Source organism: Lethenteron reissneri, chromosome 53 (genome assembly GCF_015708825.2).
Source record: "Lethenteron reissneri isolate LAM-NWPU_2019-01 chromosome 53, ASM1570882v1, whole genome shotgun sequence".
NCBI lineage: Eukaryota > Metazoa > Chordata > Hyperoartia > Petromyzontiformes > Petromyzontidae > Lethenteron > Lethenteron reissneri.
In genome coordinates this window covers 4,725,818-4,753,068 of record NC_083831.1, presented here as the reverse complement: position 1 = coordinate 4,753,068, position 27,251 = coordinate 4,725,818, and the positions used below count along the sequence as shown (strand labels likewise).

The 27,251-nt window shown below is 56.9% G+C and overlaps 1 protein-coding gene across 2 annotated transcripts in view; it reads left to right on the top strand.

Annotated features, from left to right (window-relative positions):
- LOC133356267 (CLK4-associating serine/arginine rich protein-like) overlaps nucleotides 1-10,282 on the top strand; it is a 40,286-nt gene extending 30,004 nt beyond the window's left edge. For both annotated transcript variants that reach the window (XM_061573688.1, XM_061573687.1), the window contains exon 21: nucleotides 8,653-10,282. In XM_061573688.1, the coding sequence (XP_061429672.1) occupies nucleotides 8,653-8,737 (85 nt within the window). In that variant the 3' untranslated portion in view covers nucleotides 8,738-10,282. The remainder of the gene's footprint in view (nucleotides 1-8,652) is intronic.
- The last annotated feature ends 16,969 nt before the right edge of the window (nucleotides 10,283-27,251 follow it).

The window sequence follows — 27,251 nt, the reverse complement described above, 5'->3', positions numbered from 1 at the left end:
ACAGACTCACATGGAGACTCATGCAGAGACTGACAGACTCACATTCACAGACTCGCACGGAGACTCATGCAGAGACCGACAGGCTCGCACCCACAGACTCACACGGACATCGACAGACTCACACATGGACCCATAGACTCACACCCATAGATACACAGACACCCATAGGCTCGCACTCACAGGCACTCACACACAGACTCACATGGAGACCCACAGGCTGTGGTGGTGTTTGTGGTGGTGGTGGCGATGATTGTGGTGTTGGTAGCGGTGTTGGTGGTGGTGGTAATAGTGGCTTCTCTCACCGAGTTGACGAGACAACACCAACTACGGAATCAGAATCTTTATCTATCCTGGAGGAATCTGTAGAGCTGTGAAGCTCTTTTCACAGATTTTCAATCAACAAAAACAAACCCTCCCCACGTGCGCTCACATTCACAAAGGTAACTTTTGTCGTTTACAGCATTGTTATTGTAATTCTTAGTACGATTATTATACATATTGTTTACACGCATTGTTATTGTAATTCTTAGTACGATTATTATACATATTGTTTGTGTTGCGTGGAGGGGTGTTGGGGGAGTAGGGGGGGGGTTAAGTGGAGCCGCTCGGTAATTTTCTGATTGTGAGCCCTGCCAAGAGGTGGACTAAATGATCGCGGTTCTCAACGTGTGTACGTGTGCACGTGTGCACGTGTGTTTTTGTTTGAGTAATATGCGTGCGTGCGTGTATGAATGTTTGTCTTTGTGTGTATTTGTGAGTACATTGCATGTGTGTAACTGCGTGAATGTATAGTGTGTGTGAGTGTGCTGGCCCCCCACCCCCTCGTGTGCCATGTCGCCCTTCATAGGCCCCAACAGTCTGTGAAGGCAAATACGATCTTTGTGTGTTTGTAAGTGTGTAGTGTAGCGGTTACCGTGGTGTTGGCCATGCCGCTCATGGCCAAAACCTGTGACGATTATCTGAATCCGTCCTGGGCCTCCTCTAAGTCGACTCAGCCTAAAATGAGTACCTGGTGCGGTGGTGTGGAGTAAACATCGCCACTTGAGGAGGCAAAGGCGGTCGGGCGTGGTGCTGGCCACCCACCCCCTCGTGTGCCGTTCTGTCCTTCTATGAAGGCTAGCAGCTGTTGCAGGCTATCCGGGGATCTTTGTCTCTGTGTATGTGGAGAGCGGTTACCTCGCGGTTAGCGGACTGCGCTACGAACCCGGCGACCCGACTTTTAATTCCCGCTCACGATCAACACCAGTAACGATTATCTGAACCGGTTACTGGGCCTCCTCTAGATAGACTCAACCTCAAATGAGTACCTGGTGCAGTGTTTAAACATTGTCACTTGGGAGGAAGACAAAGGCGGCCGAGCGTGGTGCTGGGCACCCGCCCCCTCGTGTGCCGTGCCGGCCTTCATAGGTGCTGCTCGCTAACAGCACTTGCCCCAACAGTCTGCTCGGCTATACGGGGGATTTTTGACTTTGTCATATTTGTGTATGTGTGTGTGCTCGTGCGCGCGATAAAATATTTTGGTGTGTGTGCATGCGTGCACACATGTATATACATATATGTGCTTTTTAAATGTGTGTGTGTGCGCGTGTATTGCGTGTGTATATGTGTGTGTGTTTTGGGTGTGCGTGTATTTGCGTGTATATGTGTGTGTATGTATGTGTGTGTGAGTGTGCACGTGTGTTTGGTGTATGTGTGTGTGTATAGTATATGTGTGTGTAGTATGTGTATATAGCGTATGTGAGTGTGTGTGTCTATCGTGTGTATAGTGTGTAGTGTATATAGTACGTGTGTGTATAGTGAGTGTGTGTGTGTATAGTGTATGTGTGTGCGTGTGAGTGTATGTGTGTATTGTACGTGTGTGTGTATAGTGTACGTGTGTGTATAGTGTACGTGTGTGTATAGTGTACGTGTGTGTATAGTACGTGTGTGTGTGTATAGTGTATGTGTGTGTATCGTGTGTGTGTATAGTACGTGTGTGTATGTGTTTGTATCGTGTGTGTATAGTGTATGTGTGTGTATCGTGTGTATATAGTGTATGTGTGTGTATATAGTGTATGTGTGTGTATCGTGTGTGTGAGTGTATGTGTGTATCGTGTGTGTGAGTGTTTGTGTGTATAGTGTATGTGAGTGTGTGTATGTGTGTGTATCGTGTGTGTATAAAATCACACGGAGGCAGTGATTTTTATTTTATTTTACTTTTATTAATTTTAATTTTTTACCTCCGTGACTTTACCGAAAAAACCTAAGAATATAGTGTATGTGTGTGTATCGTGTGTGTGATTGTGTGTGTGTGTGTGAGTGTGTGTGTATCGTGTGTGTGTGTGTATCGTGTGTGTGAGTGTGTGTGTGTGTCGCGGGGCTAATTTGACACTCAAGTCAGGTCAGCGCGCAAAACGAATGTCTTCTCGTCAGCTCGGCGCAGCGCGTCCCTTCTCGCTGTTGATCTTTCTACTGCCCCGCTTGACACCGAGCTCCGTTCGTGCGAAGGGTGGGCGGGGGGTGGGGGGGTGGTGGGCAGGGGGGTGGTGGGCGGGGAGGAGCCCCCCCCCACCACCACCCCCCCCGCCCACCCGTTGCCGCCACCTCCTCCGCCACATTGCCATAAAAAACCCGGAGAGAGAATATCTAATTTTTAATTCTAATAAGCGCGTGCGGTGCAATGGAAATGTCAGAGCGAGTGGATGATTATAGGAGCGGGTCCTGGCACAGCGAGCTGCATTGTCGCTGTAATTGGATTGTCAGTGAGGTGCAAACGCGTCCCCCTTTTATTTATTATTTATTTTTTCTCGCCGTACAAGCTACCACCTCCACCACCGCCGTTGGCACCCTCCCACACCTCCTTCCTCCCTCCACGCTCGTGTGTTCATGTACCGGGGCGTGCGTGCGTGCGTGCGCGCGCGGGTGTATGTGTGTGTGTGTGCGATGTGTAAACATCGCCACGAGGGGACAAAGGCGGCCGGGCATGGTGCTGGCCACCCACCTTGTTTTTGTCTTTGTGTGCATGCGTGTATGTATGTGTGTGTGTATGTACGCGTCGTGTGCGTGTGTGTATGTACGCGTCGTGTGCATGCGTGTATGTATGTATGTGTGCGTGTGTGTATGTATGTGTGCGTGTGTGTATGTACGTGTGCGTGTGTGCTCGGGGAGTGGAGGCACAGAGGTTAGCACGCCGCGCTACAACCCCGGCAACCTGAGTTGGTTTCCTCGCCTGTGAAAAATATCGATGGAAAATAATTGAACAGGTCGTGGACTTCCCCTAGGTCGACTTAGCCTGAAATGAGTGCCTAGTACGATATGTAGACATCGCTACTCGTGAGATAGAGGTGGCCGGGCGTGGTGGTGGCCTTCCACCCCCCTCGTATACCGTGCCGGCCTTCGTAGGTGCTCGCTAACAGCACTTGCCCAGAACGTCGCCGCGATACTTTATTATTCAGCGGCGCCTTCCTCCGTAGGTGGAGCAGCAGCAGGCCCGCTGCGGCGCACCACGTGAACGTCTCGACGCCGCGCGAGACAGCGTCCCGCGGCGCTCGTCGGTAATGACCCCGTGCCCGTGTGTGCGTGCCCGTGCTTGTGTGCGTGCTCGTGCGGTGTTCAAAGAAAGAAAATAATATCTTGAGAGGCGGCGTTGGAGGCAGTTGACCCTTCTTGGTGGCGCGTGGAGAACGAGGTCGGCGGTGGCGGTGGAGCGGAGGGTCAGAGTTGGCGGAGACTGCGCCGGTTCACACCGCGAGAGGGTGGGGGGGGGGGCGGGTTGGGCCGCGGTGCCGATGACCGGTTTGGTGGGTGCGGCGCAGGTCTTGTGGGGCGGGGGGGGGGGTGGAGGGGGGAGGGGGCCCATCACGTGGCTGTTATCCTACGGGGAGAGAGCGAGAGAGGGGGGCGCCCTGCCCCCCCCTCCCCTCGGCGCTCGGCCCTTGCCAAGTGGCACAGGCCAGGGCCGGGCGGCAGCGCCCGGCGGCTTTGAAGGCCAGAAGGAGGAAGCGCGCGGACGCCGATGGGCGAGCATCGCCCGGTAGCAGGCGCGGAGCGGCGCGCTACCGGCAACGGCAAACCACCACGATAAAAACAACACGATTCATTATTTATTTTAAATCTCGGGGTGGGGGAGAAGGAAACGCGCGTTGGGCTCTTGTGGGGCCCTCGGACAGGAAGTGGCTGCAATGGGCCCCCCCCTCTTCCCCGTTCTTCAAAGGTGGCCGTGCCGCCTGGCGCGGCCGCCGTGCCGGCTGGCGCGCGTTCAAGGGCTCCTGACGAAGGCGCGAGGCCCTTCCCGCTCGCCGCGACGCTTCCTGGGAGCGCGGGGGAATCGCGGGGGAAGCACGGGGAGGGGCGTGGGGAAGCACGGGGAGGGGCGCTCGCCACGGCATTGGCATCGCGTCCAGCTCACCGTCACCGCCCCCCCCCCCCCCCCCAACCATCCACCACCATAGTAGCCACTGGAGGGGCTTTGTTGTACGTATCTTTAATTTTTTTAGCACCGTTATGTAGCCAACCGTGCTAATCGGAGGTGCGAGGAAGGACAACAAACTAATGATGTTATTAGCGCAAAGCTTGTTTAGCGGTGGCGAGGAGATGTTAACTCCCTCGTCTGGTATGCGGGAGGTCGTGCGTTTGATCCCGACCCTGACGCCTGCTGCTGTATATTTGCAGTTTGCGTCTCTCCCCGTGGTCACGCTTTTTTTTCTCTCCGCATCCTCTGGTTTTTCCCTCCACATGTATAACACAAATTTTTTTATTTTTTTTATTCCTGGGTAGTAAGTGTTATTTTCTAATTGCTTATGCCTCAAAAGTACAGAATTTCTGTTATTCTCCACAAACCTCTCTTTGTGTTAGTTTATGGGGTCCCTGTTAGTCTTTGGGTCCCTGTGTTAGTCTATGGGTCTCTGTGTGGTGAGTCTCTACGGGTCTCTGTGTTAGTCTGTGGTTCTCTGTTGTGGTGAGTCTACGGGTCTCTGTGTTAGTCTATGGGTCTCTGTGTGGTGAGTCTGTGGGTCTCTGTGTGACGAGTCTATGGGTCTCTGTGTGGTGAGTCTATGGGTCTCTTTGTGGTGAGTCTACGGGTCTCTGTGTGGTGGTGAGTCTACGGGTCTCTGTGGTGAGTCCACGGGTCTCTGTGTGGTGAGTCTGTGTGTCTCTGTGTGGTGAGTCTATGGGTCTCTGTGTGGTGAGTCTATGGGTCTCTGTGTGGTGGTGAGTCTATGGGTCTCTGTGGTGAGTCTATGAGTCTCTGTGGTGAGTCTACGGGTTTCTGTGTGGTGAGTCTACGGGTCTCTGTGTGGTGAGTCTACGGGTCTCTGTGTGGTGAGTCTACGGGTCTCTGTGTGGTGAGTCTACGGGTCTCTGTGTGGTGAGTCTACGGGTCTCTGTATGGTGAGTCTATGGGTCTCTGTGGTGAGTTTACGGGTCTCTGTGGTGAGTCTACGGGTCTCTGTGTGGTGAGTCTACGGGTCTCTGTGTGGTGAGTCTACGGGTCTCTGTGTGGTGAGTCTACGGGTCTCTGTGTGGTGAGTCTACGGGTCTCTGTGTGGTGAGTCTACGGGTCTCTGTGTGGTGAGTCTACGGGTCTCTGTGTGGTGAGTCTACGGGTCTCTGTGTGGTGAGTCTACGGGTCTCTGTGTGGTGAGTCTACGGGTCTCTGTGTGGTGAGTCTACGGGTCTCTGTGTGGTGAGTCTACGGGTCTCTGTGTGGTGAGTCTACAGCTGTCATCGTGCTTTCTCACTATCCCGGAGTGAAGCAATGCGTAGCTCTCCCCCCCACCATCCCCCCCCCCACCCCCCAGGGCGTTGTAATCCGCGTGCCGTCTCGTTCGCACTACCAGCGTGCGGCCGCAGAAAGCACTTGTTCTGTGCCCCCCCTGCCAGCGCCGCACCCCTGCCCCCTCGCCCCACCAACGCTTCCCTTTCAATCACAGCACCTCTGCCGCCTCCCCTCCCTCACTGCTCCCTCTCCTCCGTGCGACGGCAGTGGCGCTGCTGCTTCACGTCCCATCGTCACCGTGTACACGCCTCCAACACCGCCACCAACACCGCCTCCAACACCGACACCGACACCGCCAGCAACACCGCCACCAACACCGCCACCAACACCGCCATGTAACACCGCCACCAACACCGCCACCAACACCGCCACCAACACCGCCATGTAACACCGCCACCAACACCGCCACCAACACCGCCACCAACACCGCCAGCAACACCGCCAGCAACACCGCCAGCAACACCGCCACCAACACCGCCACCAACACCGCCAGCAACACCGCCACCAACACCGCCACCAACACCGCCTCCAACACCGACACCGCCAGCAACACCGCCAGCAACACCGCCAGCAACACCGCCACCAACACCGCCACCAACACCGCCATGTAACACCGCCACCAACACCGCCAGCGACACCGCCTCCAACACCGCCACCAACACCGCCATGTAACACCGCCACCAACACCGCCACCAACACCGCCAGCGACACCGCCAGCAACACCGCCACCAACACCGCCACCAACACCGCCATGTAACACCGCCTCCAACACCGACACCGACACCGCCACCAACACCGCCACCGACACCGCCAGTGACACCGCCACCAACACCGCCACCAACACCGCCACCAACACCGCCACCAACACCGCCATGTAACACCGCCACCAACACCGCCAGCGACACCGCCTCCAACACCGACACCGACACCGCCACCAACACCGCCACCAACACCGCCAGCAACACCGCCACCAACACCGCCACCAACACCGCCTCCAACACCGACACCGCCAGCAACACCGCCAGCAACACCGCCACCAACACCGCCACCAACACCGCCAGCAACACCGCCACCAACACCGCCACCAACACCGCCTCCAACACCGACACCGCCAGCAACACCGCCAGCAACACCGCCACCAACACCGCCACCAACACCGCCATGTAACACCGCCAGCGACACCGCCTCCAACACCGCCACCAACACCGCCATGTAACACCGCCACCAACACCGCCACCAACACCGCCAGCGACACCGCCAGCAACACCGCCATGTAACACCGCCTCCAACACCGACACCGACACCGCCAGCGACACCGCCAGCAACACCGCCATGTAACACCGCCACCAACACCGCCACCAACACCGCCACCAACACCGCCACCAACACCGCCATGTAACACCGCCTCCAACACCGACACCGACACCGCCAGCGACACCGCCACCGACACCGCCAGTGACACCGCCAGTGACACCGCCACCAACACCGACGCCAACACCGCCACCGACACCGCCAGTGACACCGCCAGCAACACCGCCACCAACACCGCCACCAACACCGCCACCAACACCGACACCGACACCGCCACCAACACCGCCACCAACACCGCCACCAACACCGCCTCCAACACCGCCTCCAACACCGACACCAACACCGCCAGCAACACCGCCACCAACACCGCCACCAACACCGCCACCAACACCGCCTCCAACACCGACACCGACACCGCCAGCAACACCGCCACCAACACCGCCACCAACACCGCCAGCGACACCGCCAGCAACACCGCCACCAACACCGCCAGCAACACCGCCTCCAACACCGACACCAACACCGCCACCAACACCGCCAGCAACACCGCCTCCAACACCGCCTCCAACACCGACACCGACACCGCCAGCAACACCGCCTCCAACACCGACACCAACACCGCCACCAACACCGCCAGCAACACCGCCACCAACACCGCCACCAACACCGCCACCAACACCGCCTCCAACACCGACACCGACACCGCCAGCAACACCGCCACCAACACCGCCACCAACACCGCCAGCGACACCGCCACCGACACCGACGCCAACACCGCCACCGACACCACCACCAACACCGCCACCGACACCACCACCGACAGCCATGCGGCTCCTCACCACTCGGTGACTGCTGCTGCTGCCTTCCTGCTCCTTCGTCTGTGGTTCCTCCTCCTGGCACCTCTGAGTCGTCCTCTCTCTCCGAGTCGTCCTCTCTCTCCGAGTCGTCCTCAGAGTCATCCTCTCTCTCTCAGAGTCGTCCTCTCTCTCTGAGTCGTCCTCTCTCTCTGAGTCGTCCTCTCTGAGTCGTCCTCTCCGAGTCGTCCTCTCTCTCCGAGTCGTCCTCTCTCTCCGAGTCGTCCTCTCTCTCCGAGTCGTCCTCTCTCTCCGAGTCGTCCTCTCTCTCCGAGTCGTCCTCTCTCTCCGAGTCGTCCTCTCTCTCCGAGTCGTCCTCTCTCTCCGAGTCGTCCTCTCTCTCCGAGTCGTCCTCTCTCTCCGAGTCGTCCTCTCTCTCCGAGTCGTCCTCTCTCTCCGAGTCGTCCTCTCTCTCCGAGTCGTCCTCTCTACGTGTGAGGGCGATGAGCGGATATTGTTTGACGGTAGTACATCACAAACTGTAATCATAATAATAATGATGTTACATAATAATGATACTGCCACGTTTTCACACCGCCCCCCACCCCCCAGTGTCGCCCGCTGTGCACGCAGAGACGCGCTCGGCCTGCCTCGACGAGGCCTTCGCAAGTATCGAGGTTTTGTTGAACGTCGAGAAACGTGTCTCTGTCTCTCCCCCCTCTTCTTCGTTTTCCGTGATCCTCCTCCCTGCCCCCCCCCCCCCCCCCCCCCCCCCCGTGTCCCCCACAGGAAGTCTCGGTCACGGAGCCGCTCTCTGTCACGCTCGCGCTCCCGCTCGCGATCACGGAGCCTCCACCGCTACAGCCGCCACTAGGGAGAGACACGCGGAGTCACCGGTGCGACGGGGTCCTCGTGATCGCCACGGCGACGAGGTCCTCGGGATCGCCACGGCGACGAGGCCTTCGAGGTCACCGCGGCCTTCGAGGTCACCGCGGCAACGAGGCCTTCGCTGTCACCGCGGCAACGAGGCTCTCACTGTCACCGTGGCTACGAGGCCCTCGTGGTCATCCTGGCGACGAGTCCCTCAGGGTCATCGTTGCAACGAGGTCCTGGCTGTCACCTTGGCGACGAGGGCTCGCGGTTACCGTGGCGACGAAGTCCTCGGGGGACTGAAGCGACTGAGGCCCTCGGCGAGGTTCTCGCGATCGCCGTGGCGATGAGGCCTCCAGAGTGACTGCGTGGCGGCAACGAGACCTCGGTTACCGTGGCGACGGGGCCTCAGGGTGACTGTGGCGACGAGGTCCTCGGGGTAACCACGGTGGCGAGGCCTCGGGGTTACCATGGCAATGAGGCCTCGAGGTTACCACGACTACCTGGCCCTCGGGGTAACCACGGTGGCGAGGCCTCGGGGTTACCACGACAACCTGGCCCTCGGGGTAACCGCGGCGACGAGGCCTCGGGGTAACCGCGGTGTACGAGTAACTGCAATGCTTTGATGGGGGGGCGGGGGGGGCTGCTGGGGGGGTGGTGACCGCGCCCCAATTGTAAGTGCTCGTCTTGGTGTAACGATGGCCGCCCCCCCTCTCGCCACACGCCCACCCACCAACCCGCCTGCTCGCTCACCTGACAACTCAAACCACTCGATCACCCATGAGTCCATCTGCTCACTTTCCCACCCGCCATCTCACCCGACCGCTCGCCAGCTCGCCCACCCACCCACCAGCCTGCCTGCCGCTGTAGAACATTGCTCGCCACCGGTGTTAGCCGTGGCGAGCAATCGGAATTTGCCTCACCGGTTTCACATCACGGTGCGCTCACCACTGCGCCACCGCTCCACCCCAGCGCCTCTCGCCTCCCTCTCCCCCGTCCGGGTTATTGCACTCGGGCGCCTCGCCTTCACACGCACATGGCAAAGACGAAGATCCCCCGTATAGCCACGACGCACTGTTTGGGCAAGTGCTGTTCGCAAGCACCTATGACGGGTGGGTGGCCATCGCCACGCCTGGCCCCCTTTGTCTCCCCAGTGACGATTACACACCGCACCATTTTTGAGGCTTAGTCGAGCTCGGGGAGGCCCAGGATCGGTTCAGATAATCGTCACCGCTGTGGGAGGCCGTGCCGCCGGGTTCCATCGACATGCACACTGACACACTCACACTGACACACTCACACTGACACGCTCACACTGACACGCTCACACTGACACGCTCACACTGACACGCTCACACTGACACGCTCACACTGACACGCTCACACTGACACGCTCACACTGACACGCTCACACTGACACGCTCACACTGACACGCTCACACTGACACGCTCACACTGACACGCTCACACTGACACGCTCACACTGACACGCTCACACTGACACGCTCATACTGACACTCACACTGACACGCTCACACTGACACGCTCACACTGACACGCTCACACTGACACGCTCACACTGACACGCTCACACTGACACGCTCACACTGACACGCTCACACTGACACGCTCACACTGACACGCTCACACTGACACGCACACACTGACACGCTCACACTGACACGCTCATACTGACACGCACACACTGACACACTCACACTGACACACTCACTGACACGCTCACACTGACACGCTCACACTGACACGCTCATACTGACACTCACACTGACACGCTCACACTGACACGCTCACACTGACACGCTCACACTGACACGCTCACACTGACACGCTCACACTGACACGCTCACACTGACACGCTCACACTGACACGCTCACACTGACACGCTCACACTGACACGCACACACTGACACGCTCACACTGACACGCTCATACTGACACGCACACACTGACACACTCACACTGACACACTCACTGACACGCTCACACTGACACGCACACACTGAGACACTCACACTGACACACGCACACTGACACACTGACACACGCGTTGCCACCCCTCGCCCCGTGTCGCCCAGGGCACGATTTCTATTGGCGGCAGCGGTGGTGTCCGCGTTGCGGTGGTGTCCTCGGCAATGCGGCGGTGCCGGTCCGATATTTAAAACGTAACCGGGCCAGGCAACGTTGGTGGGTTCTGGTTTGAATTGTCTTGTGGTGGCCAAACGGCTTTTGTATTCGAGGCTGTGCTGGTTTTTTTTATTGGAAGCGAGCGAGGACGGGTGAGCGCGTGAGCGAGTGAGAGGGCGGGTGAGGGTGAGTGCGTGAGAGGGCGGGTGAAGGTGAGTGCGTGAGCGGGTGGGTGGTGTGGTGTGGGTGGTGTGGGTGGTGTGGGGTGGGTGGGTGGTGTGGGGTGGATGGGTGGTGTGGAGTGGGTGGTGTGGGTGAGTTGGATGAGTGAGTGGGTTGGTGGGTGAGTGGGTGAGTGGGTTGTGATGTGGGTGAGTGAGTGGGTTGGTGGTGTGGGTGAGTGAGTGGGTTGGTGGTGTGGGTGAGTGAGTGGGTGAGTGGGTGGGTGAGTGTGTCCGTGCTCGCTCGTGCTGTGTGGCTGCGTTCTCCGCGTTAGTGCAGCCACGGCCCGATTGAGCGGGTCATCCCCCCCCTGCCCCACTATCACCCCTGCCCCACTGTCCCCGTGTCGCGTGTGCCACACGGAGTTCTGCTGGAGTCTGCACGCTCCTCGCTCCTCGCTCGTGTTTGTCTCTCCTGCGGGGGGTGTGGGTGGGTTTGGTGGGACTCGACTATTCGCTACCGACGGCGGGGATTGGGGGGTGGGGGGCTTGACTATTCACACTGCGGGGCTGGGGGGGAGGGGATCTTCTGTTGGACTCGACTTGTGCCACGGAAATTAAAGCGGCGTGAGTTCTGTCCATCAACGGCGAGAGTGCTTGAGAGGTGCGCGTGTCGTGTGTCTGCGGGTGGCCCTGGTCACGGGCCGTCGGTCACCAAGTCCCCGCAGTCCCTCACAGCCCTGACTCACAAGACCCGTGTCCCCGTTCACACCAGTCACCCGTGCAGAGCCAGCGGCGGACGTTGACACATTTCTCTCGCGGGGGACGATTCGAGCCACAGGACAACCGCTGTTGAACTGGTGCACACTCAAATGTTATTTCTTCACGGGCATCTTTAAAACCCCCAAGGCCGCTGTACATTACCCATTATTCCGTGCAATTCAAATAGTCGCTCGGTTATGTATGAGGCCGAGTCGACCTAGTGGAGGCACAGCACCGCTTCAAGTAATTGTCGCCGCTGTTGTACTCGGGTCACCGAGTTAGTAGCGTAGCGTGCTCAGCGCTCATACACGGGAGTGGTGGTTGTGGTGGTAGTGGTGGTGGTTGTATGTTGACCTCGGGTGGGTGGTTGGGGTGGGTTGTGGGGTTGGTGGGTTGGGTGGGCAATCGGCACGGATCGTGACGGGAGGGGTGGGAGGCCGCGAGAGAGACCTACAACGACTCAAACTAAGAAATGTTTTACTGGTAAGAACCACCTGGTTCCACCAGCCCACGGGATTATTGTGTCCGTCCGTCCGTCGTGGATCCAAACATGGTAGGGGAGGGGCTGGGTGGAGAGGGGAGGGGCTGGGTGGGGTGGGTGGGGCTGGGTGGGGAGGGGCTGGTCACCACGTGGTGCCCTTATAAAACTCAACGTTTAACCTACTCACGCCGGCTTGTGCCCGCCCTCACAGGCATGGTTGTAGAATACACCACGCCGCCGTTGACCCTGGCCATTGACCGAGCAACCCAACGTTGCTAGCAGCTCCCTCCGCAGCAGCAGGACAATGTGTTAATATGCACTGCCGCGAGAGAGACCTACAACGACTCGAACTCAACAATGTGGTGAGTGTCGCAGGTAGCGGCCCGCTGAGCTGTGTAGCTCTTCTGCGGAAGCGAGCCGGCTATCACAAATGCGAGCTCAACCAAGTGGCTCATCACCACCACCATCATCGTGTGGAATGCATCGCAGCCAAATCGTCTGAACGCGTGGTGATGTTGATTCTAAATGTGGAGGGGAAGACTGGAAGACCCGGAGACAAATCGACTACGGGCAGAGAGACACGCAAACTCAAAATATACAGCAGCAGGCGTCAGGGTCGGGATCGAACCCACGACCTCCTGTAGACCAGGCGAGGTAGTTAACATCTCCTAGCCACCATGATGATGATTGAGAGAGAGAGACACGCAAACTCCAAATATACAGCAGCAGGCGTCAAGGTCGGGATCGAACCCACGACCTCCTGTAGACCAGGCGAGGTAGTTAACATCTAGCCACCATGATGATGATTGAGAGAGAGAGACACGCAAACTCCAAATATACAGCAGCAGGCGTCAAGGTCGGGATCGAACCCACGACCTCCTGTACACCAGGCGAGGTAGTTAACGTCTCCTAGCCACCGTGATGATGAGAGAGAGACACGCAAACTCCAAATATACAGCAGCAGGCGTCAGGGTCGGGATCGAACCCACGACCTCCTGTAGACCAGGCGAGGTAGTTAACATCTCCTAGCCACCATGATGATGATTGAGAGAGAGAGACACGCAAACTCCAAATATACAGCAGCAGGCGTCAAGATCGGGATCGAATCCACGACCTCCTGTAGACCAGGCGAGGTAGTTAACATCTAACCACCATGATGATGATTGAGAGAGAGAGAGACACGCAAACTCCAAATATACAGCAGCAGGCGTCAGGGTCGGGATCGAGCCCACGACCTCCTGCATAGCAGACGAGGTCGTTAAAATTGGCGCCGAAAATGACGTCAATTGCAGGTGAAACGAAGCGGAATCGGCACAAAAGCAACCGCGGTTGAAGAGGAATCTGAGACCGCTGCTGGTCGAGGGGGCGCCCTCGACTCGGGGCGCGAGGTCGAGCCAAGAGGCGACGGCAAAAGCTCAGCAACGGATTGTCAAACCCATCTGTGCGGAGTTATTGAGTCGGCGCCGAACTATCGTAGGGGCGTCGACGGCGGTGCTGCCGGCCGTGTTGGTGGGGGGGAGGGGAGGGGTGTCGTGTTGGTGGAAGGGGGGGGGTGTAGATGGGGGGGGGGGCTGTGAGAGTGGAGGGGGGGGGTGTGAGAGTGGAGGGGGGGGGGGCTGTGAGAGTGGAGGGGGGGGGCGGTGAGAGTGGAGGGGGGGGGGTGTAGATGGAGGGGGGGTGTAGATGGAGGGGGGGCTGTGAGAGTGGAGTGGAGGGGGGGCTGTGGGAGTGGAGGGGGGGGGGCTGTGAGAGTGGAGGGGGGGCTGTGAGAGTGGAGGGGGGGGGGCTGTGAGTGGAGTGGAGGGGGGGCTGTGAGAGTGGAGGGGGGGGCTGTGAGAGTGGAGGGGGGGGAGGCTGTGAGAGTGGAGGGGGGGGCTGTGAGAGTGGAGTGGAGGGGGGGGGGGCTGTGAGAGTGGAGTGGAGGGGGGGGGGCTGTGAGAGTGGAGGGGGGGGCACACACCGCATCGCTAATGGAATCAATGGCGAGGTTGGCTCCCGACTTCACAAGTGGAGCCGCATTAAATTTGCATTCAGACCTGGGCGCTGCTCTCTGTGCCTTGGCCTGGCCTTTGATTTAACAACAGCGTGGGGTTTGTTGTTGTTGTTTGTAAACTACAACTTGTGACATCGTTAAACCGACCACTTTGGTGGAGGCGTTCAAAAATGTCCAAAGCGGCAGTAGCAACAAGAGCGGCTCACACGTGGAGAGAGAGAGGATGGGGGAGGGGGGGAGACGCCGCCTGTGAACACGCGTAGTGTGTCATGTGCGCGTGCTGTGTAAATGCACGTGCGTTGAACTTCTTTCGCACCGTACGTAGCCACCCGTGCTAATCGTGGGTGCGTGGGGAAGGACAACTAACCACACACACACAATGGGGCGCGTGAAGCGAGTTGACCGGGCCCACGGGCACACCGGGTTTCCGGAGAGGGAATCGGTGTTTTACTCACTCGCTCACTTCGTATTGTAGCAGGCAACACCCACTTGGGCTGTGGAGATATTTTTCACAAGCGACCTGCCCATCGGGAATGATGATAGCTCAGCGTGGCGATGTCTAAATGTGAATGGGAAAGTCAGAGGAGCCGGAGACAAATCCACGCGACCACGGGGAGAGAGAGAGACACAGAGACCCGTAGAGATTCAGAGGGAGCGCTCGGTGCAGAGATGCGTAAAGACCCGCAGAGACACATCGAGATGATACAGAGAGATACGTTAGAATCCAAATGATGTATTTCTACTTCAGGAATCCGATGAGCTCTAAGGCGATCAAGTTGACGTGTCGCCAGGTGAGAACTGCAGAGACAGGGTAGAGTCGGCACAGTGGCAGACGCAGACAGTGGCAGAAGCAGACAGTGGCAGACACAGTGGCAGAAGCAGACACAGTGGCAGAAGCAGGCACAGTGGCAGAAGCAGGCACAGGGGCAGAAGCAGACACATTGGCAGACGCAGACACAGTGGCAGACGCAGACACAGTGGCAGAAGCAGACACAGTGGCAGAAGCAGACACAGTGGCAGAAGCAGACACAGTGGCAGACGCAGACACAGTGGCAGAAGCAGACACAGTGGCAGAAGCAGACACAGTGGCAGACGCAGACACAGTGGCAGAAGCAGACACAGTGGCAGAAGCAGACACAGTGGCAGACGCAGACACAGTGGCAGAAGCAGACACAGTGGCAGACGCAGACACAGTGGCAGAAGCAGACACAGTGGCAGAAGCAGACACAGTGGCAGACGCAGACACAGTGGCAGAAGCAGACACAGTGGCAGACGCAGACACAGTGGCAGAAGCAGACACAGTGGCAGAAGCAGACACAGTGGCAGACGCAGACACAGTGGCAGACGCAGACACAGTGGCAGAAGCAGACACAGTGGCAGACGCAGACACAGTGGCAGACGCAGACACAGTGGCAGAAGCAGACACAGTGGCAGACGCAGACACAGTGGCAGAAGCAGACACAGTGGCAGAAGCAGACACAGTGACAGAAGCAGACAGTGGCAGACGCAGACACAGTGGCAGAAGCAGACACAGTGGCAGACGCAGACACAGTGGCAGAAGCAGACACAGTGGCAGACGCAGACACAGTGGCAGAAGCAGACACAGTGGCAGACGCAGACACAGTGGCAGAAGCAGACACAGTGGCAGACGCAGACACAGTGGCAGAAGCAGACACAGTGGCAGACGCAGACACAGTGGCAGAAGCAGACACAGTGGCAGAAGCAGACACAGTGGCAGACGTAGACACAGTGGCAGACGCAGACACAGTGGCAGACGCAGACACAGTGGCAGACGCAGACACAGTGGCAGACGCAGACACAGTGGCAGACACAGAAGCAGACACAGTGGCAGAAGCAGACACAGTGGCAGACGCAGACACAGTGGCAGAAGCAGACACAGTGGCAGACGCAGACACAGTGGCAGACGCAGACACAGTGGCAGACGCAGACACAGTGGCAGACGCAGACACAGTGGCAGACACAGAAGCAGACAGTGGCAGAAGCAGACACAGTGGCAGACGCAGACACAGTGGCAGACGCAGACACAGTGGCAGACGCAGACAGTGGCAGACGCAGACACAGTGGCAGACACAGAAGCAGACACAGTGGCAGACGCAGACACAGTGGCAGAAGCAGACACAGTGGCAGACGCAGACACAGTGGCAGACGCAGACACAGTGGCAGACGCAGACACAGTGGCAGACACAGAAGCAGACACAGTGGCAGACGCAGACACAGTGGCAGACGCAGACACAGTGGCAGACACAGAAGCAGACACAGTGGCAGACGCAGACACAGTGGCAGAAGCAGACACAGTGGCAGAAGCAGACACAGTGGCAGACGCAGACACAGTGGCAGACGCAGACACAGTGGCAGAAGCAGACACAGTGGCAGACGCAGACACAGTGACAGAAGCAGACACAGTGGCAGACGCAGACACAGTGGCAGACGCAGACACAGTGGCAGACGCAGACACAGTGGCAGACACAGAAGCAGACACAGTGGCAGACGCAGACACAGTGGCAGAAGCAGACACAGTGGCAGACACAGAAGCAGACACAGTGGCAGACGCAGACACAGTGGCAGACGCAGACACAGTGGCAGAAGCAGACACAGTGGCAGACGCAGACACAGTGGCAGAAGCAGACACAGTGGCAGACGCAGACACAGTGGCAGACACAGAAGCAGACACAGTGGCAGACGCAGACAGTGGCAGAAGCAGACACAGTGGCAGACGCAGACACAGTGGCAGAAGCAGACACAGTGGCAGACGCAGACACAGTGGCAGACACAGAAGCAGACACAGTGGCAGACGCAGACACAGTGGCAGACGCAGACACAGTGGCAGACACAGAAGCAGACACAGTGGCAGACGCAGACACAGTGGCAGAAGCAGACACAGTGGCAGACACAGAAGCAGACACAGTGGCAGACGCAGACACAGTGGCAGACGCAGACACAGTGGCAGAAGCAGACACAGTGGCAGACGCAGACACAGTGGCAGAAGCAGACACAGTGGCAGACGCAGACACAGTGGCAGACACAGAAGCAGACACAGTGGCAGACGCAGACAGTGGCAGACGCAGACACAGTGGCAGACGCAGACACAGTGGCAGACGCAGACACAGTGGCAGACACAGAAGCAGACACAGTGGCAGACGCAGACACAGTGGCAGACGCAGACACAGTGGCAGACACAGAAGCAGACACAGTGGCAGACGCAGACACAGTGGCAGAAGCAGACACAGTGGCAGACACAGAAGCAGACACAGTGGCAGACGCAGACACAGTGGCAGACGCAGACACAGTGGCAGAAGCAGACACAGTGGCAGACGCAGACACAGTGGCAGAAGCAGACACAGTGGCAGACGCAGACACAGTGGCAGACACAGAAGCAGACACAGTGGCAGACGCAGACACAGTGGCAGACGCAGACACAGTGGCAGACGCAGACACAGTGGCAGACACAGAAGCAGACACAGTGGCAGACGCAGACACAGTGGCAGACGCAGACACAGTGGCAGACACAGAAGCAGACACAGTGGCAGACGCAGACACAGTGGCAGAAGCAGACACAGTGGCAGACACAGAAGCAGACACAGTGGCAGACGCAGACACAGTGGCAGACGCAGACACAGTGGCAGAAGCAGACACAGTGGCAGACGCAGACACAGTGGCAGAAGCAGACACAGTGGCAGACGCAGACACAGTGGCAGACACAGAAGCAGACACAGTGGCAGACGCAGACACAGTGGCAGACGCAGACACAGTGGCAGACGCAGACACAGTGGCAGACGCAGACACAGTGGCAGAAGCAGACACAGTGGCAGACGCAGACACAGTGGCAGAAGCAGACACAGTGGCAGAAGCAGACACAGTGGCAGACGCAGACACAGTGGCAGAAGCAGACACAGTGGCAGACGCAGACACAGTGGCAGAAGCAGACACAGTGGCAGACGCAGACACAGTAGCAGACGCAGACACAGTGGCAGACACAGTGGCAGACGCAGACACAAAGGCAGAGCGGTGAAGCGAACTGAAATCGTCACGGGAACAACGGCGAGAATAGGAGCCCACGGGCTCCAGGAAGCGAGTGTCGCCTCGGGCGGCCAGCGAGCCACGTGGCAGTGGGAACAGCAGGGCAATGGATTCTTGCGTCTGTCTGTGCGGAGTGGTGCTGCGTCTCCATTGTGCGTGGTGGGACGCGGCGGGGTCTGCGGTTGCCTCCGACCGCGACGCCACGAACCCCCCTCCCGGCCAACCTCGAGCCCACGGCTCCCTCGAGCGCCACTTGCCCTCAATACATGTGTGGACGCTATCCGGGTTATCTTTGTCTTTTGTACGTGTCTGAGACAAAAGACAAAGATCCCCCGCATAGCCTTAACAGACTGTTGGGGCAAGTGCTGTTACCGAGCAGCAGCACCTGTGAACGCCGGCACGGCACACGAGGGGGTGGGTGGCCAGCACCACTTGCACACCCATACCGGATTCGCAGCGCAGCACGCTAACTGCAGCGCCACCGCTCCCCACTGTGTGTATTGTATGTGTGCACACACAACAATATATATATATATCTATTTTTCGATGCAATTATTGTTTTATTTCTTAAGGAAGGCACCGAATTCCTTCTCATAGCACGGAATCTGACGCGCTGGCACCTCGCAGTGATCACGTGCCGATGCTCCGGAGCATCCCACACACACGCAGAGGTCAAGTTTTTAATTAAAACTGACAATTATTTTAATTTTACCAGTGCTGCAAATGCGCTAATTACAATGTTTTTAATTGCACAGAGTGAGAGGCTCAACGATGAGTTGGGTGGGGGGGATGGAGAGAGAGAGGAGAGAGACGAGTGGGGTGGAGATGAGAGGAGAGAGAGGAGAGGGTGGAGATGAGAGGAGAGGGTGGAGATGAGAGGGGTGGAGATGAGAGGAGAGGGGTGGAGAGAGGAAGGAGGAGACGATGTTTTAAAATTGCTCCTCCCAGCAGCAGCAGCAGCAGCAGCTGCGAGGAGGAGGAAGAGGAGGAGGTGGAGGAGGTGGTGGGGGTTGGAGGGAGGGGCGGATTCAAAGCTCCCCATCACATCGCCGGGTTCGTGATCCCGCTTGCTGTACCGCCGCCTTGTGGCCACCACCCAGCACGCAGCTGCAATACACAGATCTCTGAGTGATCCAGCAACCCTCACCACCACGCTTGCAACAACAACAACACCACCAGCAGCAGCAGCAACACCACAACTAACAACATAACCACCCAAGACAAATATGCCTCGTGTAGCCCGAGTAGACTGTAGGGGCAAGTGCTGTTAGCGAGCACACGGCACACGAGGGGTGGCCAGCCACCACGCCCGGCCGCCTTTGTCTCCCCGAGTGGGAATGTTAACATCTCGCATATGATACTCATTTGAGGCTGAGTCGACCTAGAGGAGGCCCCAGGACCGGTTCAGATAATCGTCACCGGAGTTGATGGCCGTGAGCGGGAATCAAACTCTGGTCGTTGGGTTCGTAGCGCAACGCGCTGTCCGCTGCACTACCTTTGTCATTGTCACCACCACCACCACCGCAGCCACCACCGCAGCCATAACCGCAGCCAACACAACCGGCACCACCGCAGCCAACACAACCGGCACCACCGCAGCCAACACAACCGGCACCACCGCAGCCAACACAACCGGCACCACCGCAGCCAACACAACCGGCACCACCGCAGCCAACACAACCGGCACCACCGCAGCCAACACAACCGGCACCACCGCAGCCAACACAACCGGCACCACCGCAGCCAACACAACCGGCACCACCGCCACCACCACCACCACCACCACCGCAGCCAACACAACCGGCACCACCGCAGCCAACACAACCGGCACCACCGCAGCCAACACAACCGGCACCACCGCTGAGTGTGGCCGCGTCCTGGACGGGGTTTCGCCTTGGAGGAGCCCTGACGCGAAATCCAAGCGGAGCGCGGAGTTTGGAGACAAACAAAGAAATAAATGGATGGCCGCGCCTCTCGCCGATGAACTCAGCGGTGGATTTCATTTTCTTGCCAAATCTGAAAATTGGGACAGCCGCGCGGAGCGGCGAGGAGGAGGGAGGGGAGCGAGAGAGGGAGAAGGTCACCGCCTCGACTCGCGTCTCCAGCCTCTGTGACAATCAATGCGCGACCCATCAACACGCGCCGCGGAGAGGGGGGCGGGGGGAGGCGGAGGAGGTGGTGCGAGAGGAGGTGGAGGAGAAATGGGAACAGGTGGAGGATGCCGCGCCTCTGCACACACCGAGCCACGCCACCACGATACACAACAGACGCCGCACGTCACCACAGCGCTTGTGCCAGGCTGGGTGCACCTTGAGGCCACGTGAAATATCGAAGGTTCGCTGCTAGCAGGAGGCCACGGGACAGACCCAGGTGCCATGGGTTGATTGAGATGGCTGGCAGATGCACCACCTGTGCCCCCACTGTGCCAATTTTCTGTGTTTTATCCGCCTGGCGCTCCGCTCGTTGTTGTGAGCGTCGCTCCTTCGCCCTCCGGAGGGGGCTCACTGAGAGGACCTAGAATGGGGTCCACGCAAGCAGAGAGAAGGGAGAGCAAAACCTCGGCTGAGACGACCCGGAGCTCGGATAAAGCTGTGTGGTAAGGAGTCAGAACCATTACCTGTTCGCCTTTTGGTGCGACAGGGAATTTCCTCTGGCTCCCACAACACATTCCTGCGGAGGGAGCTGGTAGGAACGTTGGGTTGCTCGGTCAATGGCCAGGGTCAACGGCGGCGTGGTGTATTCCGCAAATATACCCGACTGTGAGGGCGGGCACAAGCCGGCGTGAGTAGGTTAAACGTTGAGTTTTATAAGGGCACCACGGGGTGACCAGCCCCTCCCCACCCTCCCCTCTCCACCCAGCCCCACCCCTCCCATTTTTTGATGCACGACGAACGGACGGGCACAATAATCCTCTGGGCTGGTGGAACCAGGTGGTTCCTACCAGTATTCTTTTACATCTTATTTGACCACGTAATTCAAGAAACTTTCCATGGCTGTAGCCAAAGAATTTCCATCCCGTACAGCAGATACAATAGGAGGCTGATTGATGCTTGCGTGCAATTCAAGGGCTCCTGGTCACTCATTATCTTTGCGGATGCTCTGGTGATTCTTGGTCACTCCGAGCAGACGCTGTTGTTGAACCTGGAGCGTGCCGCGCAGAGACGGCGCCTCATCATCGGCCTCACAAGAACAAAGAAACCTGCTTCGGTGTTGTATGTCACAAAATGCTCCCCTCCCTCAACTCCCCATGAGTGATGGGCCAGTTGTGGAGAGAGTGGAGGAGTTCCCGTACCTGGGCAGTGTGCTTATGACCAACTCCGCTCTGGCTGGGGGAGCCTCACTTGGACTCAGTGGAGCGGCATGATCTTCTTGTCGGCTGCGTAGCGCAGATCCGGGCGTTTTCGGCCATCACGTGAAGCGTCGAAGGCTCGCTTCTTAGACTCAGTCCCTGTCACACACTGAAACAAAGAACACTCAGCCAGTCACACACACACACACACGTAAACATGCACAAACACACATTTAAACCAATGAACATACAAACACACAAACCAACAAAGACAAAGGTCCCCTGTATAGCCTTTAACAGACCGTTGGGGCAAGTGCTGTTAGCGAGTAGCAGCACCGATGAAGGCCGGCACGGCACACGAGGGGTGGCCAGCGACCACGCCCGGCCGCCTTTGTCTCCCCCAGTGGCGATGTTTACACATCACATATGATACTCATTTGTGGCTGAGTCGACACTCGTACACACACAAAGACAAAGGCCGCCCGTATAGCCTGTATTGAGGCAAGTGCTGTAAGCGAGTAGTACACACACACACGGACACGTGACATCATCACACGCACGCACTCTCACGCACGCTGCCGCTCCGCACCAGCGTGGCGCGATCGATGTGGTCGCAAACGAATAAAGCGCCGAAATATTTAGACAAATAAACAAATAATGCAGACAATGCCGTCGGTGTTGCGGCTGCGAGCGAGGCCGCGGCGCTCACAAAGGGCCCCACAGAGGCGGCGCGCGGGCCGCGTGACCTCGCTTAGCGCCGGGCTCCAAATCGGGAGGATTCCGATTCCGCAGCCGCCGTGACCCCCAAAACCACAGGGCAAGCCCCGTCCCCCGCAGCCAGCACTGACCACCACCACCATCACCACCATCACCACCACCAACACTCACCACCACCAGCACCAGCACCACTCACCAACACTCACCAACACTCACCACCACCAGCACCACCAGCACCACCAGCACCACCATCACCAGCACCACCAGCACCACCAGCACCATCACTCACCACCACCACCAGCACCACCAGCACCACTCACCAACACTCACCACCAGCACCACTCACCACCATCACCACCAGCACCACTATCACCAGCACCACCAGCACCACCAGCACCACCAGCACCACCATCACCAGCACCACCAACACCACCATCACCACCACCAACACTCACCACCAACACCACCAGCACCACTCACCAACACTCACCACCACCAGCACCAGCATCACCACCACCAACACTCACCACCAACACCACCAGCACCACTCACCACCACCACCACCATCATTCACCACCAACACTCACCACCACCAACACTCACCACCACCACCACCGTACGTCGCCATTCGTGCTACAGTGAGGGAAAAAAGTATTTGATCCCCTGCTGATTTTGTACGTTTGCCCACTGACAAATAAATGATCAGTCTATAATTTTAATGGTAGGTTTATTTGAACAGTGAGAGACAGAATAACAACAACAAAATCCCGAAAAACGCATGTCAAAAATGTTATAAATTGATTTGCATTTTAGTGAGGGAAATAAGTATTTGACCCCTCTGCAAAACATGACTTAGTACTTCGTGGCAAACCCCTTGTTGGCAATCACAGAGGTCAGACGTTTCTTGTAGTTGGCCACCAGGTTTGCACACATCTCAGGATGGATTTTGTCCCACTCCTCTTTGCAGATCTTCTCCAAGTCATTAAGGTTTCGAGGCTGACGTTTGGCAACTCGAACCTTCAGCTCCCTCCACAGATTTTCTATGGGATTAAGGTCTGGAGACTGGCTAGGCCACTCCAGGACCTTAATATGCTTCTTCTTGAGCCACTCCTTTGATGCCTTGGCCGTGTGTCTTGGGTCATTGTCATGCTGGAACACCCATCCATGACCCATTTTCCAATGCCCTGGCTGAGGGAAGGAGGTTCTCACCCAAGATTTGACGGTACATGGCCCCGTCCATCGTCCCTTTGATGCGGTGAAGTTGTCCTGTCCCCTTAGCAGAAAAACACCCCCAAAGCATAATGTTTCCACCTCCACGTTTGACGGTGGGGTTGGTGTTCTTGGGGTCATAGGCAGCATTCCTCCTCCTCCAAACACGGCGAGTTGAGTTGATGCCAAAGAGCTCAATTTTGGTCTCATCTGACCACAACACTTTCACCCAGTTGTCCTCTGAATCATTCAGATGTTCATTGGCAAACTTCAGACGGGCATGTATATGTGCTTTCTTGAGCAGGGGGACCTTGTGGGCGCTGCAGGATTTCAGTCCTTCACGGCGTAGTGCGTTACCAACTGTTTTCTTGTTTACTATGGTCCCAGCTGCCTTGAGATCATTGACAAGATCCCCCCGTGTAGTTCTGGGCTGATTCCTCACCGTTCTCATGATCATTGCAACTCCACGAGGTAATATCTTGCATGGAGCCCCAGGCCGAGGGAGATTGACAGTTCTTTTGTGTTTCTTCCATTTGCGAATAATCGCACCAATTGTTGTCACCTTCTCACCAAGCTGCTTGGCGATGGTCTTGTAGCCCATTCCAGCCTTGTGTAGGTCTACAATCTTGTCCCTGACATCCATGGAGAGCTCTTTGGTCTTGGCCATGGTGGAGAATTTGGAATCTGATTGATTGATTTCTTCTGTGAACAGGTGTCTTTTACACAGGTAACACGCTGAGATTAGGAGCACTCACTTTAAGAGTGTGCCCCTAATCTCACCTTGTTACCTGTATAAAAGACCCCTGGGAGCCAGAAATCTTTCTGATTGAGAGGGGGTCAAATACTTATTTCCCTCATTAAAATGCAAATCGATTTATAACATTTTTGACATGCGTTTTTCTGGATTTTGTTGTTGTTATTCTGTCTCTCACTGTTCAAATAAACCTATCATTAAAATTATAGACTGATAATTGCTTTGTCAGTGGGCAAACGTACAAAATCAGCAGGGGATCAAATACTTTTTTTCCCTCACTGTAACTGGAGGTAGTGGGGAAGGACAAGAAACTGGACACAAACGCAGTTCTCGAGAGAAGAGTGTTCAAACTCGATCATCAAGTTGGTGACTGTGGTTGTTGTGGTTGTGACTGTTATGTCTTTAATGGTTGTGGTTGCTGAGGTTTTTGTGATTGTTGTGGTGTGGTTGTAGCTGTTGTGGCTGTGAATGTGGTGATTATGATTGCGGTGGATGTAGTGGTTGTGGTGACTGTGGTTGTGGTAGTTGCTGTAGTTGTGGTGGTTGTAATTGTGGTGGTTATGGTTGTTGTGGTTATGATGGTTGTAGATGTGGTGGCTGTGGTTTTGGTGGTAGTGGTGGTTGTAGTGGTGGTTGTGGTGGATGTAATAGTAGTAGTGGTTGTTGTTGTGGTGGTTGTAGTTGTAGTGGTTGTGGTGGCTGTGGTTGTAGTGGTTTTTGTAGTTGTGGCGGTTGTAGTTGTTGTAGTGGTTGTAGTTGTTGTGGTTGTTGTAGTTGTTGTAGTGGTTGTTGTAGTTGTAGTGGTTGTCGTGGTTGTAGTGGTTGTTGTGGTTGTTGTAGTTGTTGTAGTTGTTTTGGTGGTTGTAGTGGTTGTTGTGGTAGTTGGTGTTGTTGTAGTTGTTGTGGTGGTTGTAGTGGTTGTAGTTGTTGTGGTGGTTGTTGTGGTTGTTGTGGTTGTTGTAGTTGTTGTGGTGGTTGTAGTGGTTGTAGTTGTTGTGGTGGTTGTTGTGGTTGTGGTTGTTGTGGTTGTTGTAGTTGTTGTGGTTGTTGTGGTTGTTGTAGTTGTTGTGGTGGTTGTTGTGGTTGTTGTGGTTGTTGTGGTTGTGGTGGTTGTTGTAGTTGTTGTAGTTGTTGTGGTGGTTGTAGTGGTTGTTGTGGTTGTTGTGGTTGTGGTGGTTGTTGTGGTTGTGGTGGTTGTTGTAGTTGTTGTAGTTGTTGTGGTGGTTGTAGTGGTTGTGGTGGTTGTTGTGGTTGTTGTAGTTATCGATTTCGTGGTCTCGGTCTCCTGGGCACGCGGCTCCGATCGAAGCCGCGAGGAGCGATCGCGACGAAGCCAAGACATCGATATCCACATCATCATCATCAGCAGCATCATCACCAGCAGCAGCATCATCAGCAGCAGCAGCAGCATCAGCAGCAGCATCAACAGCAGAAGCATCATCATCAGCAGCATCATCAGCAGCAGCAGAAGCATCAGCAGCAGCAGCATCAACAGCAGAAGCATCAGCAGCAGCATCATCAACAGCAGAAGCATCATCATCAGCAGCATCATCAGCAGCAGCAGAAGCATCATCAGCAGCAGCATCAACAGCAGAAGCATCATCATCAGCAGCATCATCAGCAGAAGAATCATCATCATCAACAGCAGCAGAAGCATCAGCAGAAGAAGAATTATCATCATCAGCAGCAGCATCATCAGCAGAAGAAGCATTATCATCATCAGCTGCAGCAGAAGCAGCAGCATCATCAGCAGAAGAAGCATTATCATCATCATCAGCAGCAGCAGAATCATCATCAGCATCAGCAGCAGAAGCATCATCATCAGTCGCAGTATTTCATTCTCTCCCATGCCTCGTCTCCCCCACTGCCCGCCCCCCTTTGGGAGCGACCTCCGTCCCGTGGGGCCCGGCGCAGTTGCACCGACTGCGCACTTCGTGGCGACCTCCGTAGCGACGCCCGCTGCCTTGCTGCTGACTCGACTCCTTCCCATATCTACATGTACACACATACCATGCACACATACACTCTATAACTATGTAGGGTCTGTACCTCGACACGTGTTATGATACCTACGCCGTGAGCCACGCCGGCTTTCCTTCTGGGAGTGCCGTGATCTAAGCAGCAACACACCCACTCACCCACTCACTCACTCACCCACTCACCCACTCACCCACCCACTCACCCACTCACCCACTCACTCACCCACCCACCCACCCACTCACCCACTCACCCACCCACTCACTCACCCACTCACTCACTCACCCACCCACTCACCCACTCATTCACCCACTCACCCACTCACCCACCCACCCACTCAACACAGCCACTCACCCACCCACTCACCCACTCACCCACCCACTCACTCACCCACCCACTCACCCACTCACCCACCCACCCACTCACCCACCCACTCACCCACTCACCCACCCACTCACCCACCTATCACCCACCCACCCCACTCACTCACCCACTCACCCACCCACTCACCCACCCACTCACCCACTCACCCACCCACCCACTCACCTACTCACCCACCCACTCACTCACCCACTCACCCACCCACCACCCACTCACCCACCCACCCACCCACCCACCCACTCACCCACCCACTCACCCACTCACCCTCCCACTCACCCTCCCACTCACCCTCCCACTCACCCACTCACCCTCCCACTCACCCACTCACCTACTCACCCACTCATCCACCCACCCACTCACCCACCCACTCACTCACCCACCCACTCACCCACTCACCCACCCTCTCACCCACCCACTCACCCACCCACTCACCCACCTACTCACCCACCACCACCACTCACCCTCCCACTCACCCACCCACTCACCCACCCACTCACCCACCCACTCACCCACCCCACTCACCCACCCACCCACTCACCCTCCCACTCACCCACCCACTCACCCACCGACTCACCCACTCACCCACTCACCCACCCACTCACCCACCCAC